The sequence below is a fragment of the Opisthocomus hoazin genome, chromosome 3, assembly GCF_030867145.1.
Source record: "Opisthocomus hoazin isolate bOpiHoa1 chromosome 3, bOpiHoa1.hap1, whole genome shotgun sequence".
Taxonomy (NCBI): domain Eukaryota; kingdom Metazoa; phylum Chordata; class Aves; order Opisthocomiformes; family Opisthocomidae; genus Opisthocomus; species Opisthocomus hoazin.
The window spans coordinates 100,332,186-100,350,560 of record NC_134416.1 but is presented as its reverse complement, the minus strand read 5'-3'; the positions used below and the strand labels follow the sequence as shown (position 1 = coordinate 100,350,560).

The 18,375-nt window shown below is 36.6% G+C and overlaps 1 protein-coding gene across 1 annotated transcript in view; it reads left to right on the top strand.

The window, feature by feature from the left end:
- Window positions 1-17,891, top strand: part of CDH12 (cadherin 12) — a 390,071-nt gene extending 372,180 nt beyond the window's left edge. The window contains exons 10-13 of the mRNA XM_009940762.2: window positions 5,039-5,160; window positions 6,710-6,827; window positions 11,711-11,962; window positions 16,736-17,891. Of these exons, the coding sequence (XP_009939064.2) occupies window positions 5,039-5,160; window positions 6,710-6,827; window positions 11,711-11,962; window positions 16,736-17,235 (992 nt within the window). The 3' untranslated portion in view covers window positions 17,236-17,891. The remainder of the gene's footprint in view (window positions 1-5,038; window positions 5,161-6,709; window positions 6,828-11,710; window positions 11,963-16,735) is intronic.
- The last annotated feature ends 484 nt before the right edge of the window (window positions 17,892-18,375 follow it).

The window sequence follows — 18,375 nt, the reverse complement described above, 5'->3', positions numbered from 1 at the left end:
TCACTTAACTGCTGTGTGAAGGCCACAGAAGTCTTTCTGTTGACATCAATATGCTGTAGACGAGGACCCCTGCTGTACTTCCTATGCATTCTGTGTTGTTTGTATGTCCAGAAATACAAGTTTGTAAAGCAAAGAACATGTTTTCCTCAATGTATTGTTTGACACTGAGTCTTAAAAAAATAATACATGCTACTAACAGGAAAAGTGAGATTTTGGAAGCAGAGAAGATATACATTATTTAAAATAGAGAAAAATAAAGTCTCCATTGTAGTTATGTCAAAAAGAATCATAGGCTTGCTCCCTGGAGCCTGAAAACATAATGAGGACACATGTGAAATGAAAACTTGAATTTTATCGATAGCTTGGAAAAGGAATACACTAACAGAGGAAAATAATCTATCATGAGTGATTGAGTATATGGAGATACATGGGCATGCATATATTGACAGAAAGTCCAGAAGAACTGTAATTTGTTTCCAGAGAAACCAGAAGGCAGGTAGATGCAGAGGGAAGGTCTCATAATGGTCTGTGTTTCAGTGAAGTTTAAATATTTAGATTTATTGGTAGAACTTGGACCCTTAGCAAACAGTTAATTATGAAATTTGCTTGTCCTAGGCATGCTTGTGGCAACATGTACACTCACAGACAGGGAAGTCCTGGTTACCCAGCAGTAACATAGCATATCTTGCATATGGACAGTGGCTTATAGTTCCACATAGGGATCTGGGATAAGGGAAGATATTTTACCCAAGTTATGCAATAACTAGTTCTGACCATGTATCGTTATACTGTGTTCTTGATTTCTAAGCCTGGAAACAATTCCAAACATCTGATCTAAACATTGTCTGGGAATCTGTCTCCAAATGGCAGCTGACTCTTGAGAACATCTCAGAGGTGTACCCAGTGTGGCATGATGGATAGCCTCCGGTCATGTGTAGAACAAGACACCATAACTTTATTCTCACCCTTGTTAAAGAAGCCTGTCCCAAAGTAGAGTTTTTTTTGAAACAAACAGGCACAGACCTGAAGGCAGCTGAATGCAGAAGCTCCCCTACCCAGCTGCAGAAATAAAAAATTAGCCTTTATATAGAGAAAAATGCACAAACAGCGAGGGGATGATACAGACTCACTTTCTCCCCAATTTCATTTCCAAATTTCTCTGGACTTCTGACTATATTTCACTGTAGTTTTTTTCTTAGAATAAATCAACACCCTAGTAACCTTCATGATTGCTGCGTCTGAACATTTTTGATCCCATAAACTCTGTCTATACTAATAAATTAAACACGACTTGCATTCATTTCAAGCACAAAGGCCAGCTGGCACCAAGTAGCCTATTTCTGTGCCATTAAACACTCTTACCTTCCAAACAGCATGCCCACATGTAAATTGATTCTTTGAGAGCGGTCCCTCGCCCATACTAACTCTCAGCACATGCATGTGAATTTTCTGCAAGACCACAAGTTGCCCCAGGCCAAAACTGTGCCAAGGGCTGCTGTAAGAACATAATGGTTTAAAAAAATCAGAGTCCAATGCTCAAAACATTCCCCAGTGTGCTTCTTGATTACCTAGTATGGACATGGGTTTTGCATCTTACAAAAGAGGAAACAGGAAACATTTTACAAGGGCATGTAGTGATAGGACAAGGGTTAATGGCTTTAAACTGAAAGAGGGTAGATTTATATTAGATATAAGAAAGAAATTCTTTTGCACAAGGGTAGCGAGGCACTGGAGCAGGTTTCTCAGAGAAGCCGTGGATGCCCCCTTCCTGGAAGTGTTCAAAGCCAGGTTGGATGCAGCTTTGAGCAGCCTAGTCTAGTGGAAGGTGTTCCTGCCCATGGCAAGGGGGGTTGGAACTAGGTGATCTTTAAGGTCCTTCCCGACCCAAACCATTCTATGATTCTATGATAAGATGCATAAGATCTTAATTTTGCTTTCCTACCCTCAAAACGCTAGTTAAGGTTGAAAATAAATATAAAGTAACCGTAATCCTTCCTGTCCAAACCACCTTCCCAAGTTCTCTAACTCTAGGCCCAGATTTTGTGCATGCTAAAGAAACCTCAGCTTAAATCTTAAAATGGTGTTTATCTTCTCCTGCATACCATAGTTGGGATTAAGGAATCACCAGTTTTCCTCAATGGTCAGTATTCATTTTCTCAAGTATCTTGGATTTTCACAAGTTCATTAGTCAAAGTATTTTATGTATTTTCTAATACTGTAATATCCTTGAACATTAAAGATGTGAACAGATGATGGTATTCGAGCGAAAGAAGGAAGCAGGCCAGTCACTGTCTTACAGACAGGAAAACTGAGGAAGGAAGAAGCTAACTAATTTGCCGGTATCTTAGAGGCAGAACTGAAATCTGAAATGAGTTTCTTAATTCCTAGACTAATGATTTAACCAACTTGTCTTCTCATCTGTGTAATCTGGATTTAAAAAGTGTGAGCAGATGTTTTCAGTGACTCACTCACTGATACCAGCATGCATGCCACTGCTGTGCTCACAGGGCTCAAAAAGATTTGATTTTGGGACAAACAGCAAACAGAACAAAAACAGAGAAAATGGAGATCAAGTTTGCAAAGTGGTGTTTGAAATACAATTCTTTATCCTCATTCACATCAAGTATTACAGGTCTTTGTAATTATATATGAATTCAAAGCTGTACATCGTCTTCTTGCAGTCTTCTTTTATATGCATGAGTACTTAAACTGATATCAGTTGGATCGATGGGCCGAGGCCAACTGTATGAGGTTCAACAAGGCCAAAAGCCAGGTCCTGAACTTGGGTCACATATACACATGTATATTTCCAAAGCATGCTATCCTTTCGTGATTTTGAGGGACAACAAAATGTCAAATTCCTTTGGTAATTTTAAAAATATACAGTCCCATAATAAGTACACTGTTCTGAAAAGCTGAAAAAATAGTTTATGTAAGATTCTTTAAAAAAATATAGCTTAAAAAGACTTCTTACAGAAACTATGTTTAATAGAAATTATAAAAATCAGCTAATATCTCCTATGTACATGATGCATACATTTTGAATACATTCATTCTTTTACCGGAAAGGCATTGTTAAGATATTTCTACGAGGAAATGAAGTAACACCTATGCCTGTAGTTTCATGCCAATGCATGAATCTCTGATGTGTTTGAAGAATGTATCCTAAACTCCCCATGTTCACTGTTGTTCAGAACTGAAGGAAAACCTCAGTTGCTCTGTGTGAGTTGCTGTGTTCTTTGCAGTGGGTACTGCTAGAAGGGAAGTTTTAAGTTAGGTTGTTTCTGCCAGTAACTGAATGAACTTGACCTGCTTGGGACTTTTCTGATCTCTGTATATATTCAGAGTCAGTGTCCTGCCCTCTACTGACTAAAATAACTTCTTAGTATGTTTTTGTTTCCCATTACACAAAAGAACCAACAGTGAGCAAGTGATCTAGATTTCTTCTTGTTCTTTGGGCATGTAAAGAACCATTGCTTAATCCCAGCTCTTACACCAAACTCTGTCTTCATTCATACTGCACAATGTCTTTCTCCACAGAGACATTCTGTAAGTAAGAAAGGTATATGTTGAATTGGAAATGAATGAGGATAAAAAGAGATAGTTATTAATTAGATATGTTTATAGGAAGGAACTACAAATATTGTGTGAATTGGGTAGTGGGTTTTTTGTGGGTTTTTTTAATAGATTCCAAACTGATTTTGCAGAATGGTTAGTTTATCCACTACTTGTAAACAAGCAAAGCACACTTCTACTTGTAGTTGGTCCTACTTAACTAGGAAATCACTGGGGAATACCTTTTGGCTTTGACAGAGGCCTCTTGAAAACACTCCTTTTAGTAGTTCCTAAGATCAAGAAAGAAATCATGTAAAATTTCTCTGGTGCCACCATGAAGAGGCTTTCCTCTTGCTGTGTTAGTTATAAACAACAGAAATGCAAAGGTTTATACACATTACAAAGTAAGAAGGTAATGCAAATAATTTGAAGGGTCCATTTATATCTGCAGAACCAAGAAAACTGTTCTTGTACTTAGCCATGACTCCATGCTGTTGCTCCAACATCACCCTGATTCATAGCATAGATTTCTTGAATAATTAACTGTGTCTGTACAGTGGTTGGCATTCTTCTTAAATGCAAAAGGATAAAATAATTATTTTTTTTGACTCACCAGTTAAAATGTTTTTTATGTATCTGTTATATTGCAAGGAGTCTCAGAATAAAGTAAAAGAGAATATTTTCTGCTTTGTGTGGAAGTTGTGTCTTCTTTCTGTCAGACATTGCATTTGCAGGTAAACTTGTTGATAAAATGCATCTAGTGACTGATGAAGTTTATCTGCATTGGTAGGACAATGGAAAGAAGCATATTGTATACTGTTTTTTAGGATTTCTTTTGCAAAAAAAGTATTTGCTGCTTGCAAATAATTCTGCAGTTAAAGAAACAACTGTTACAACATAGCCTAAAGGTTTAACCACAAGTTGAATGCTAGCTCTACGTGTTTCACTGCTCAATTTATCACTGACTCTGTCTGGTTTTCAGCAAGATTTCTCTTTATATCTTTCTCTCTTACTTTTCTCCATCTTCTAAATGGGTATGATCCACTTACCGCCTTAATATCTTGAAGATGTAAACAGTGGCTAAGTAATAAATATTGGTTTTCTGCATCCCATTGTGGAAAACAGAATTCAGTTTTAACCATTGGAAGCATTTTCCACAGACTCCACGAAAAGTGATCTGAGAAAAGTTTGCATCTTTAATTACAGGTAGAAGTTCAAATTCTTTAATTTATGCTCTGATGAACATAATCGTGTTGATTGATTCCTTACTCCATGAAGAGTAATGGATGAAAGTCTGGTGCAAAATGATTAGAAGTTTGCTTCTAATTCCTCCTTAGTATAAATCATAAATAAATGGAAGTCAAGGGCTTTTAGAAATCACAGTACTGAGATTAAAACTGTTTATGACAGCTCATGGGCACTGGTGATGACAATAAACATAAATAGTATTCCTTAATGCTTTTCTCCTAAAAATCATTTATAGGTAACCCACTATTAACGAGCAAAGTCAACGTTATAATAAATGTCCTGGATGTCAACGAGTTTCCTCCTGAAATTTCAGTTCCATATGAGACATCTGTATGTGAAAATGCCAAACCAGGCCAGGTATTTCAAATTTGTAATGCTTGCTATTTTGCTTTTACTTTCTGTATTATTTATAGCAATAGAAATTTTGGGGTTTAAAAATGACATCATGGTTAAAATTCTTTTACAAATAAAATGTCTGTGTTCAAAATACTTACCTTTTGAAATTATGTTTTTTGACCTTTATGGTCTATTTATTTTTATTATTCCTGATTATATGGGCCTGAGCCACCCTTTGCTGTGCATTTAATAGCTATGACAGGAGAAATAGTCCCTTCCTTAAAGACACTTCTATAAAAGGGTAAAACTGCAGTGAATAAATGGAGTAGGATGGTTTACATACATTTCTGTGCTCTACTCTGAGAAAAAGAACCCATAACCCCAAAGACAATCCTCCTGAAAGCTTGTTTTTGTAAGCAGTTTCAAATATATACATAGCATGCAAAATCTACTTCAGATTTGGAATATCACCTTATACCATGAGTGATGGCAGTATTAGCAGAGCTGGCCCCAGAAGCTGTTGTCATGTTCTCCTTCTGCACAAAACCTGTGCAATTAAACATAATGCTGCAAAGCACCAAGCCCGACCATCATACATATTAACAGCTAATACTGTTTCCAAGACAAGATTTGTAACTTCAGCTGTTCAACTTTGATAGTTACTGCCAGCCATGGAAGGAATATATTGAGCCTGCTTTGTAATCAGTGACTTCTCTTTGTATGTATGTAATATGTAATCAGTCCATGTGGTTTTTATTGGCTTTATTACAGATTTGTCTATGAGTTCACATGACATTCCTATCTCATCTCTTTTTTTTTTTTTTTTAATATGTTTCAACTAACTGCCATACAACCTAATTTAACTTCTAGTTTATCAGATAGCTTTAGTTAGTACCTTATCCAGGAACTAACAGTAGAAAAGGGAACTTTTTACAGGAAAGGCTGAGATAAGCACTGAGCTGTCAAAAATTATAAATATTTAGACCTTTGTAACATAAAAAAATGCCTTCCTTTTTAAAAGATCAGTGACAATCCTACTATGAAACATTTTGACTGCACTGTGCTTACCTGAAATCTGGTAGATAGGGCTCCGGGACCCAAAAGTTCCTTCATGTCTAGATGGTGCAGACCTTTCGATCCTCTCCACTTCATTTCAAGCTGTAAAATTAGGGTGCAGCTTTGTGACATACTTCAACATGTACCAGTTGCAACAGTGACAGTAGTAGCAGCAGATAAAGTGAACTGTCTTTAAGTAGTCACTCATCTGGTAACAATCACTAGTGTTTTGATACAAAAAACAAATATTAAATACTTCTGCTATGAATATAGGGTAAATCTTTCTGATTTCCTTCAGATATGTCAAAGCCAGACCTTCTGAGACATCATGAGTCCTCTGGAGGCTATAGTATTCAGACTTCTTGACTCCACTGTCCAATATGTTAGAGGAATGAGAGTAATCCAGCAGGATTTCACTTTCATTGTTTCATTTGATGTTCACTTTGCACTTCTACAAAACTGCTTTTTTTAGAAGAGTGAACTGACTTCAGAATTAACCTTAATCTGGTTTCAGGTGATACAGACTGTCACTGCAGCAGATAAAGATTTGTCACCAGCTGGGCAAAGGTTTTCCTTCAGACTGTCAGCTGAGGCTTCCAACAAACCGAATTTCACAGTCCATGACTACAGAAGTAAGTTGCTTACCTGTACATCTCTTTCAGAGCAGCAGGATGTTCTTATAATGACAAAAATGATTACTTTGTATTACAGTCATGTCTATAGACATTTTTATTTGACTTTTCTAATTATTAAACTATCCAGGACATATAATAATATAAATTCAGGTCTCACACCTTTTCTCATTTTTAGGGGACAGGAATTGTCAGAACACCAAAGGTTGAGATTTCCCTACAGGCCTGCAAAAACTGCTACCTGTTTTATTTTCTTCCTTTTATCATTCAGTATCTCAGGAAGAACTCAAATGTCAAGGCAGGTATACTTTTAAACAAGGCACTATTGCTGCCTTGTTTAAATACTTCACTAACTGTTTTCAAAGTATCCGGCTATTGTGCTTTCTGGCGGATGTATAGTCCTGCAGACGAATTAGTTCTAAATACAGACAGTGTTGCTGCAGTATAACATCCCACAACACTCTTAATGATCTGTAGATTTATATAATCAACATCTCTGATTTTTTGCCCAATTTTTGTCGTAACTGATCACCTTTTTTTCTTTTTCACTTGAATGCTTTTGATAAATGGCTAAGAAGAACCCAAGATGAAAAAGTGGGTCTTTTTTCTGTTGTAAACATCTTCAAGCATGTAGCCTTGTGAACACAGTTAAAACATCATAATAAACTGCAGTAAATTTTCACCACTAATCACTTTAATCAAATAAGGAAAAAAAAATAACCATGATTTTATCAGCTATTAAGTGATCTTTAAAGAACTGTGATGTGATAAGCATTTCACTAAAAAGTATTTGCGTTACCCTGCAAAGAAAGAACACCCTCCAAAACACTCCTTTGACTTTTTAACTATGTAGGCTATAAGTATTACTTTTAAACAAAAGTATAAAATTCTTATTTTTTTTAATTTTATTACTTACACTAATTATTATTTTTAATTTGAGATGACATTCAGTATGATGTAAAGGTTCCTTTCTTGAGAATTAAGTAACCCAAGCCGTGGAAAGGACTAGAAATGGAAAATACACAAAATGAAAGAAGTTGCAGAGTCCATTTATTTAGCCTTTTTTAAAACCACTGAAGTATATGACTTACATTATTTTTTAAGCCATACACTTTTGCCAATGTTAAGTGATACAAAATTAAAGCCAACAAAATAAGCACAGCTATTAATTGTGAAGACCTTTATCATTAAGAAAGTCCAGGAAGCAATTAATTTGAAACAGCAGTAAAAGAAACTGTGCTTATTCTCTCTTTTTATATAACTCCTTTGTGAAGATGACAAGACAAAAATGGTTTATTCCCAAACTTATTAGTGACTTTTATCCTAGTATGTGATGGATAGCTAAAAATATTTTATGGATGAGCAAAGAATTTCACTTAATGATTTTTAAATACAATATATAATGAAACCATAATAATTTGTAGCATTGCACACATGAATAATGGTAACTTATGAAACAAAAAATATGTAGATCAGCACTTTATCAGAGGTCATTCAAATAGTTTTCTTGAGACAGACAGCTCAATGAATATGAAGAACAATCTTACAACAGATAGAGTCCCCTTACTTCTGTTCTTGGAAGATTAAGTCATTACTCTTCTCCAGAAATGCTTAGCCATAACAGGTTGGTTTTAACAGCTACAATATTTTAAAATGTAGTGACATTGCAATATCTAACTAGAATTCTGCCAAGAAGATTTAAATGCTTTATATCTGTGTCCCACTAGACTTAAAATTTTGCATAATGCTTAAGTTTGCTTCCCCTTAATGCTGTACTGTTCTGCTCCCTACTTAACTGTTGGTAATATTTCCTTGGAAAACTCAGCACGATGAACTTTGCTGATGATTATAATCAAAAGAAAAAAAATGTTTTCTATACATTAACAGAAGAAGGAAAATATACCTCTTTAGACCTTTCTTATAGTTTACAGGAATTACTTTTATCTTTTCACTTTTCAATACATTTTAAGAACCGTATGTGTAATATCTTAGCAGTTATGTACTCTTATAATATCAATACTGTGCATTTCTAAATACCTTTGCTCTTTTGGTTAAGATTTCTTTAAAGTAAGAGCTTTAATTTCTTTCTTTCTGTCCGTCCATTTACTAAAATATCCTTTAATTTCACCAAGGTTTAAATTTTTTCAAATAATTATAATCTAGTACTTTAAATATAAGTCTTCCAGTTCTTCTCAGGTCATTTTAACATACTTAATTCCTCAAAAGAATCTTTAAACTTAAAAAGGCTATACAGTAGTTAAGCTCAATGACCTTTCTCATTTGCAGCTTTTGTGAAGTGTGCTTAGCATATAAGCTTGGTGAGAAAATTGCTCTAATATTAATAGATAATTAAACTTCCCTGTTTAAATCAGTAACATTGACACCAAGATGACTTTGGATCTCAGTAGTCTGTTAGCAAACTTTCCCTATCATTTAAAAACAAATGCAATATTCCCATAAAAAATTGAATTAGAAATCCCTAAGACACACAATTTTTCGTGCATAAATGATTGTGTGTGTGTGTACCAACGTACACACTCTTAAAAGCATTTCTTCACACTTACTAAAAAGAAGAAAGAAGTACAGTATCTATTGAAACTTAAGGAAAACAGAAAAAAAAGCTTTTTTGGAATATTTTCCAGCCATAAAAAACTTTCTTATTTTTAATGATTTTACAGAGCTATTATAAAAATCTGTCCAAATAGAAAACCTGTACAATATTTTCTATATCTCCTGCCTTTTGTTTGCTAAAAAGGTGGAAGGTCTGCTCTCTGCACAATTTAGAGGTCTAATAACAAAACCTTATCTTTACTACAGAAACCCTTTAAAAACAGAAATATCATTATCTTTTGAGTCAGCAGTTATGTTAGTACCAAGCAGGTACTTTGTGAAAGGAATTTTGATTTTTTTTTTGAGGAAACAATCATGTTCACACTGTTACAATAAATGCTTTTGTGAGTAAAGGTGTTTAAGATTTTTAAACACATCAGGAAGTCCAGAAACCAGTGCTGTTCCACACAGCTGAAAATCTTGGGTAGTTTGGTATTACAGCAGGTGTAATATGTTTGTAGTGTACCCAAAATAATAAATTATTCCAGGTTCGATACTTCTTCAGAATGTAACTCAATGACGACAGAAGCTCAAGGTTGCCATTTGGAGTCTCTATAGACATAAACACAGGGAAATATTATGTTTTTAGACTAAGCCTTCAGCAGCGCTGAGACCAATCCACCAGCCATGAATAGAAGTGAGAGGCCCTGGCAGAGCTGGAGTGCTTCCAGCTGAACCGCCTACCTTCCTCTTTCCACTTCGCTGGTCTCACTCTGCTCCCTAGAGGGCTGATTCCCTGCTAAGCGCACTCAGTTGCTCATGTAAGATGATAGAGAATTTTCCTTTTCTCCAGACTGTTACGCACATCCTGAAAGTGAATATATTGCCAGTAGACCGAAGAACCAGAAGCTGTCTCATCTCCAGGCTGCAGCTCCAGGCTGCTCTGTGTAGATTTCAAACATGTCCATATTTTCAAAAGGACCCTGAACAATTGAAAGAGGTCATAGAAGAGCAACAGCAGTTTTTCAAAGTCAAAGACTTAAGAGCTCAATCTTTTTGATTCTTCTCAAAGGAGAACAGAAAGTCATTTGGTTGCATTGTAACATGTATTAAAGTGATCTTCAACATTGCAATTAGAAGAAATAAAATAGAAATAATTCTATTAATAGAAATAGAAATAAGAGTAGAAATAAAATTAAGATGGATGACTTCAAATTAGATCTAAACCTCTTTGTACAGTGCAGATGATTAATCATAGAAAGAACAAGCTGAACATGGAAGTTGGTTTGATTCAAACAATTCCGAGATATTTTTCTTTTTCAAAAGTAAATGTCACTGAACTTGACATGTGCATGTGCCATGTTGGAGTTTGATAAAAAGGAGTCTTCTGAAATAAACATTTTATCAGTCAAGCACTTTCTCAACAATGTCTGATCATAAGAAATCTGATTTGGGATATTTAGTGTTCCTTCATATTGTCCTTAATCAGAACTGGACACAAGTATTTGAGTATTGAATACAGAGCCCTTAATCCTTCTACCTAGTGACAAAACTCCAAGATGGGATGAAAGTTGTAACATGGAGAGCAAGTGACCTAAAGATATAGTAAAGCACGTGAGTGAGGTGGCAAAAGGGTGACTGCTGCAGGCTACCTTCATTCAGATCTGTCAGCTAATTTCATTTTGGTTTTGCTTCCAATGTAATTCGTTTAATCTGCAATTTATTTCCTTGCTACTCTGTTTGATTTAAGAAAAGCAGCGATAGCTGATTATCTACAGGGAAGAAATGATAAAATGTGACTTCTAGGAGTTCTGAACAGATTCATGACTGATGGAAAATGTACTGATTATAAAGTATTCTGTTTATTGTTGTACTTATTTTTAAAGCGGAAGGAAAGTTGAAGGGGTTTTGCATTTTGTCTAGGTATATTACTTTCATTTTTAGAGGGACATTAATTAATTAATAGACACTTGATTCTAAATCTATGTTCAATGCAAGTCCTTTGGACCACAGGCTTGGAATATAAGGAGATGAGGAGAAAAGAAAAAATGAAAAGCCTTTCTAATCTAATACCTGTAATATTTTTTAGTTATTATTTGTCTTCTTTGAAATCTTACCTGTCAAGCTAACAAGTTTACAACAAATGGAATATTTTTTAATGCTCTGCAAAAAACAGATGTATCAGAAAACAACAGCTTCTGTAATGATAGAACAAGGAAATTACATAAAGCGTGTCCTTGACTGAGTTTCAGAAATGGAATAGCTGCCTATTACTAAAGGTGATACAAAGTACAACAGTGTAAATGTTGTAACGACAATGTCATGTTTTACAGACAATACAGCTGGGATTGAAACCAGGAGAAATGGTTACAGCAGAAGGCAGCAAGAGCTGTACTTTCTTCCAATAGTAATAGAAGATAGCAGTTACCCTGTCCAGAGCAGCACAAACACAATGACGATCCGTGTTTGCAGATGTGATTCTGATGGTACCATCCTGTCCTGCAACGTGGAAGCAATCTTCTTACCAGTAGGCCTCAGCACAGGAGCACTGATCGCAATCTTGTTGTGTATTGTTATACTTCTAGGTTAGTTCTCATGAAACCGTGTGAAGTGCATTATTCTGATTATCCATCTGTGAATTAATTTGTGTTGTTATTAGGTTTAACTATTGTTTAACAAAAGCTATTTAAAAAGTGTAGCAGTTTATGAGAACTTCTATACTTCTACGCTTCTAGAAAAACATCCCAAAGCACTGTGACCATGAATCTGCTAGCACCTACATATTTCTTCTGTCATGAAGAGAACCAGCTTTCAGTTTCTGATTTCAGTGGAATCTAAACCATGTTTTTTTCTCTGAAACAGTTTTGTTTGAATACTTTTCTTGAAGAATTAATATTTTTATATTATTACTAAGGTAGACAAGTCTTACTGATAGTGACAGCACTAATGACTTCGTAAGGGCCTTTGTTTAACTCTTCATTACAACGTGAGCAAAAGGTGAAAGAAAAAATAAGGGAGGAGAACATAACTGTAATGTAGACTATGACTGGTTAGATTCATCTAAAACTTTACAGGAACATTTTCATTTCAGGCAGTCATGGATTCTGTAACGTGGCATTTTCATTTGTTCTACATTGATTTGAATGTTGCCTTAATTACAGCATGCCCAAAGCAGTCAATACTCATGTGCATCCTACTTATAATATAGCCTTAATTCACCGATAACGAAAGAAAACCAACTTTGTATCTTACACAGGCACAATGTGGGCTGCAGAAAGCAGACTGATTCTTACAGATGCTAGTCTATGCCTCTTCTTGAAACTAGTGGTCTTCCTAGCTCTCATGCTACTCCTTATGTAGGTCTAATGCATAGGCAAAAATGGCTGCAGACCCAGAATATAACATATGTATACCTCCTTGCATTTGGATAATATAGTAATTTACCATTTAAGTAAACTACTACAGGCTCAGGGTTACATAAATAGCTTCTGAGTAGCAGTAGGTAAAAGTCAGAATTTCTGTCCTGTGTAAAAAATTTATGTTGAGAGAAAAATGTTGTTTCAAATCAGAATGAGAATGGCAAACTGTCATACTTCCCTTGGAATAGGAATTAATAACAAATACATCCATTCTGAAGAATTTAAAACAAAACAAAACAACCTTAGGTCAGTTCTTTGGAAGCAAGAAGAATGCTGTCTCCTTTACCACAATTCCTTGAGGCTACTTTTTTTACTTTTATGGATTTCCTGGGTAAAAGCAGCCAAGGGTGAGCCTCAGCACCAAAGAAATTCCATTATGAAAAAAGCTTTAACTTATTTTCACATGAAGAGGTAAGTCAATTAGAGTCTGTCTTAAGGCAGGACTCCCTGGATATCTAACCTCTCTGTTACAGAGCAAAGTGCCTAGAAACCCTAAGCACGCAGTTGTAGCAAAGCTTTTCAAGTTGCCAGCTTTGTGACCAGTAATCTGGGCAGTGTGAACCACACAGAAGAGAGCTTGCTGCTCTTGGTACAGACATCATTTACAATCACAGAGTATCTCGGGAAGCAGGAATACCTGGTCTGAATTTCCCCCAAGTTTGCTAGGTGATCATGGAGGCCTTCAACAGAACTGTGTTTATGTTTCCCTAGAGTGTTGCTGAAATACATACAATTTTTATTCAAAAAACCTAGCATATTCAATACAAAATTATTATGTCAAAGAACTCCTTACTAGATCTGCTGCTGATTGATGCTCTTGGCATATACAAAACTAATGAAGACATTTTAATTCCCGCTTTGCACAGAACACCAGACTGAATTACTGAAATTATGTTTGGAAAAGAGGTTTTGGTCCTTTAATAACTCACTTCATTCCAATCAGCCTGGCAATTTTACCCAGAAAAACTAATGTATAAGTAATGAGATCCCCAGTGCTGTGTGTAGCCTAAGAGAATGGCACTTATTTTATATCCAGAGTTTCTCCTTACTATTCCATTGATCAATTTAAAAACTACTTTTGGATTTTCATTTCTTGCTGTGAATCTGGCCTGACACAGAGTCATTAAAATTGTAGTTGAAGTCACTCTTGAACTAATTTCTACACAAAAGACAGTCAACATATTACCAGAATCAGAAGTTATTTTTGGCCACACAAGCCTGACTGTGAATTTATAATCATCCTGTATTCATTATTGTGTTACTTCAACAACAGCACTTAGAACACCGTAATTTTGAGCAGAAGCAGTTAGGGAATTAAAAATAAGAAAACGGCCAGTTTACTATAAGCAGACTTTGCAACCAATGAAATATAACTCCAAAGACAAACTATTGGGAAAAACCCCACAAGCTGACTGTCATTCAATTCCCATTTGGCATAAAACCAGTTTATAACATTTTATATTACGTAGAGTCACAAAATCACAGTTGGAAGACACCACTAGTCCAATGTCCCTGCTTATAACAGGGTCAGTTAGAGCAGGTTGCTCAGTATCCAGATGGGTTTTGACTATCTCCAGGGATGGATACAGCACTACTTCTCTAGGCAACACGATCCAATGCTTGACCATTCTGACAGTAAAGAAGCTTTTCTTTAATATTTTGATGGAATTTCCTGTATTCCAATTTGTGCCCATTGCCTCTTGTCCTGTCACTGGGCACCACCGAGAGAAACCTTGCTCCATCTTCTTGTTTCCATCCATCAGGTATCTCTACACACTGATAAGATCCCGCTGAGACTTCTTTTGTCCAGGCTGAACAATGCCAGCTCTCTCAGCTTCTCCTCACACAGCAGATGTTCCAGTTCCTTAATCATCTTCATGGCTCTGCACTGGACTCACTCCAGGAAGTCCATGTCTGTCTCGTACTGAGGAGCCCAGAACTGGACCCAGAACTCCAAGTGTGTCTGACCAGGGATGAACAGAGGGGAATGATCACTTCCCTAGACCTGTTTACAATGCTCTTCCTAATGCATCCCAAAATACTGTTGGCCTTCTTTGACACAAGGGCACATTGCTGGCTTATGGTGTACTTGCTGTCCACCAGGACCGTAAGTCTTTCTCTATCAAGCTGCTTTCTGGCCATTCAGTCAACAGCATCTACAGTATGCAGTTATTCCTTTCCACCTGCTGGACTTCGCATTTCCCTGTGTTGCACTTCATGACGTTCCTGTTGGCCCATTCCCCCAGCCTGGTGAGGTCCCTTTGAATGATGGCACAACACCTGTTTTGTATCATCTACAAACTTGCTGACGATGCACTCAATCCCATGATCCAGGTCATTTATGAAGATGTGAAACAAAACTAGTTCCAGTATCAAACCCTGGGGTACATCATTAATGACACTGGCCTCCATCTGGTCTTGAGCTGTTGATCACAACCCTTACAGCCTGGCAGTTTGGCTAGCTTTGTAATCCACCTCACCATCTACTTTTCTAGTCCAGTTTTTCAGAGAAGATTATTATGGGAGCTGGCATCAAAAGCTTTGCTAAAGTTAGGATAAAAATAATGCACTTTTCTGCCTTCATCCACCAGTCACCTCACTGTAGAAGGCTATGAGGTGAGTTAAGCAGAATCTCACCTTTGTAAATCCATGCTGACTCCTGATCCCCCTCCTGTTCTTTATAGGTTTGAAAATGTTTTCCAGAATTACTCACTCCATTAGTTTCCTCAGAATCAATGTGAGGCTGACTGGCCTGTACTTCAGTAGCTTGTTCTTATTGCCTTTGTTGAAGATAGGAGCGTCTTCAGATATGCCTCCTAGTCCCCATGACCTCACCACTCGTGTGCGTCCCACCATGTCCTACGTCCTTGTGTGTGTCCAGTCTGTTAAGTGTTCCCTAACTTGACCCTCTTCCACCAAGAGTTAGTCTTTCCTGTTCCAGACTTTCCCTCTTGTCTCAAGGACTTGGAATTCCTGAAGGGCAACCCTACCAATAAAGACAGAGGCACAGAAGCCATTGAGTAGGTTGGCCTCTTCTGTGTCTTTTATCAATAGGTCTTCTGCCCCATTTAGCAGTAGGCCCACATTTTCCCTGCTTTTGCTGCTGTTGTGCTTGTACAAGCCCTTCTTGTTGCCATTCATATCCCTTGCAAAATTCAGTGCCAGATGGGCTTTGACTTTACTAACTTCATCCCTGCGTGTTCGGACAGGCACTATATACTTCTCTTGCCTCACCTGTCTCTGTTTTCACCTCTTCGATGCCTCTTTTCCTATCTCTGAGAAGTAGCTCTCAGGAGCTACTTATTCATCCATGCAGGCCTCCTGCTGCCTTTACTTGTTTTCCTGCTCATCAGGATAGCCCACTGTTGACCCTGGAGGAGGTGATACTTGAAAATCAACCAGCTCTCCTGGACCTCTTGTTTTCTCCAGAAACATATCACAAGGGATTGTTCAAAGCAGATCCCTGAAGAGGCCAAAGTGTGCTGTATAAAAAGCTGACGTAGGATTATTTTTTGTCTATTTCTAAGAGTCAAAATTATTTATTTCTCTTTAATACTGTGGGCTTTGTCTATTCAATGTGGAAATTTGGAGGGTTTTCTCTATTTTGTTGTGGAAGGCATTTTTAAAAAGAGATTTCTTCTCTGCCTCTCTGAACTAAAAACTGAAGTCCTATCCAATTCTATTTGTTGACAGAGGCCAGTAGGAAAATCATTTGTTACTTCCTTCAGCAGCACAGCAGGCACTAAGGAGGTAGACTCATACATCAAACAGTTTTCATTGGCTAGAGCACTGCTAGTTTTAAAAGAGTAGTAGAAGCATATATTCTAAGGAAAAAAGTCCCTTTGATTGCTTGCAACTTTCAAAGGAAAATACAATGATATATCATCAGAGTACCAAATTATTTCTGTACGTCTTAACTTCAGTTTTCTCTTGTTACAGTCATTGTGGTACTGTACGTAGCACTACGGAGGCAGAAGAAAAAGGACACCCTGATGACCTCTAAAGAAGACATCAGAGACAATGTTATCCATTATGATGATGAAGGAGGCGGAGAAGAGGACACCCAGGCTTTTGACATAGGTGCCCTGAGGAATCCCAAAGTGATTGAAGACAACAAAATACGCAGGGACATAAAACCAGACACCTTGCGTTTTCCACGTCAGAGACCACCAGTGGAAGATAAGACAGACATAAGAGATTTCATTAATCAAAGGCTGCAGGAAAATGATGCAGATCCAACTGCACCCCCTTATGACTCCTTGGCAACCTATGCTTATGAAGGAAACGGATCAGTTGCAGAGTCTCTCAGCTCTATAGACTCCCTTACTACAGAGGCAGACCAAGATTATGACTACCTGAATGAGTGGGGACCTCGCTTTAAGATCTTGGCAGACATGTTTGGAGAAGAAGAAAGTTATAACCCTGACAAAGTCACTTAAGTACAACTACAACAGTGAAATAAAAAGAAAAGTAAACCAACAAAAAATTTAAAAGATAAACCTAAGCTTTATAATAAGACAGGATTCCTTTGATTATAAAAGAGAGCAACTGTTTCCAGCAAGTTACTACGTTTATCATACTGTCACTTTTGGTTTGATCTGCGAAGGAGAGATAAATCCTGCAATATACAGTTTTTTGTTGTTATTATTTTATTACTCTGGAATTACACTGAGACGAGCTCAGGCCTACAAGGTATAGTTTACTGACCTGACTTAGAAAGAAGATAGCTTTCTGGCATCACAGTGGAAGAGTGGTAGCTTTTTCGTAATTCCACTAAAGTGCCTATTGAAACTTTTATCATTTAAGCGGTAAAGAGTCTGCTGTGATGGTGTTACAAAACTGAATGGTAAATTGGACAAGAACCTTAAGACAAGAAGCAATAGCAAAATGCTGACTTCTTTTAGAACAAAAATGGAGATCACTTCCTGGAGTATATCTAATGACTAAAACTGAGATGGGGGGGTGTGCATTGTGTTTGGGGTTTACGTTTGTTGTTTTTAAAACAAGAATACAGTATGTCAAGATGTCATATTTCTTTTTCCAAAATTTGACTAAAAATTTAAATTTTAAATGCTATTGCTCATTCTTAAGATGTAAAGCCCAAATTTAAAATGAAAAGGTCTTAGCACCAATGAATATTTAAAATGTTCATGCAAATATGAAGTTTTTCCAAAATAATAAAAAGATGAAAGCAGCTATTCCTTTATGTAAAGGAAATTTCCCTTGGCTCCTCCTTTTCTTTTAAAATGAGATTATTATTAGAACATACAATGGAGAGGGCTTGAGAGTATTATCGTATTTTTAGTACCAAGACATTGTTTTCCCCATGTAAGTGCCACTAAAGAAGTATGTGTAAAGAACTCCACATCACTCTTCTTTGCAATTAGATTGTTGTTCTGTAGGTATTATAGGCATACACATTTTAGAGATAGATATTTTTCAACTGACCATCTGCTACTGTTCAGCATATCACTGTATTTACGTGTCAGACCCACATGAAACATTTTAGAAAGCCTTTTGAGGATGGAAACCTTATTAATTTCGTTCTCTCCAAAATATTAACAGAGGCAGAATAAAAA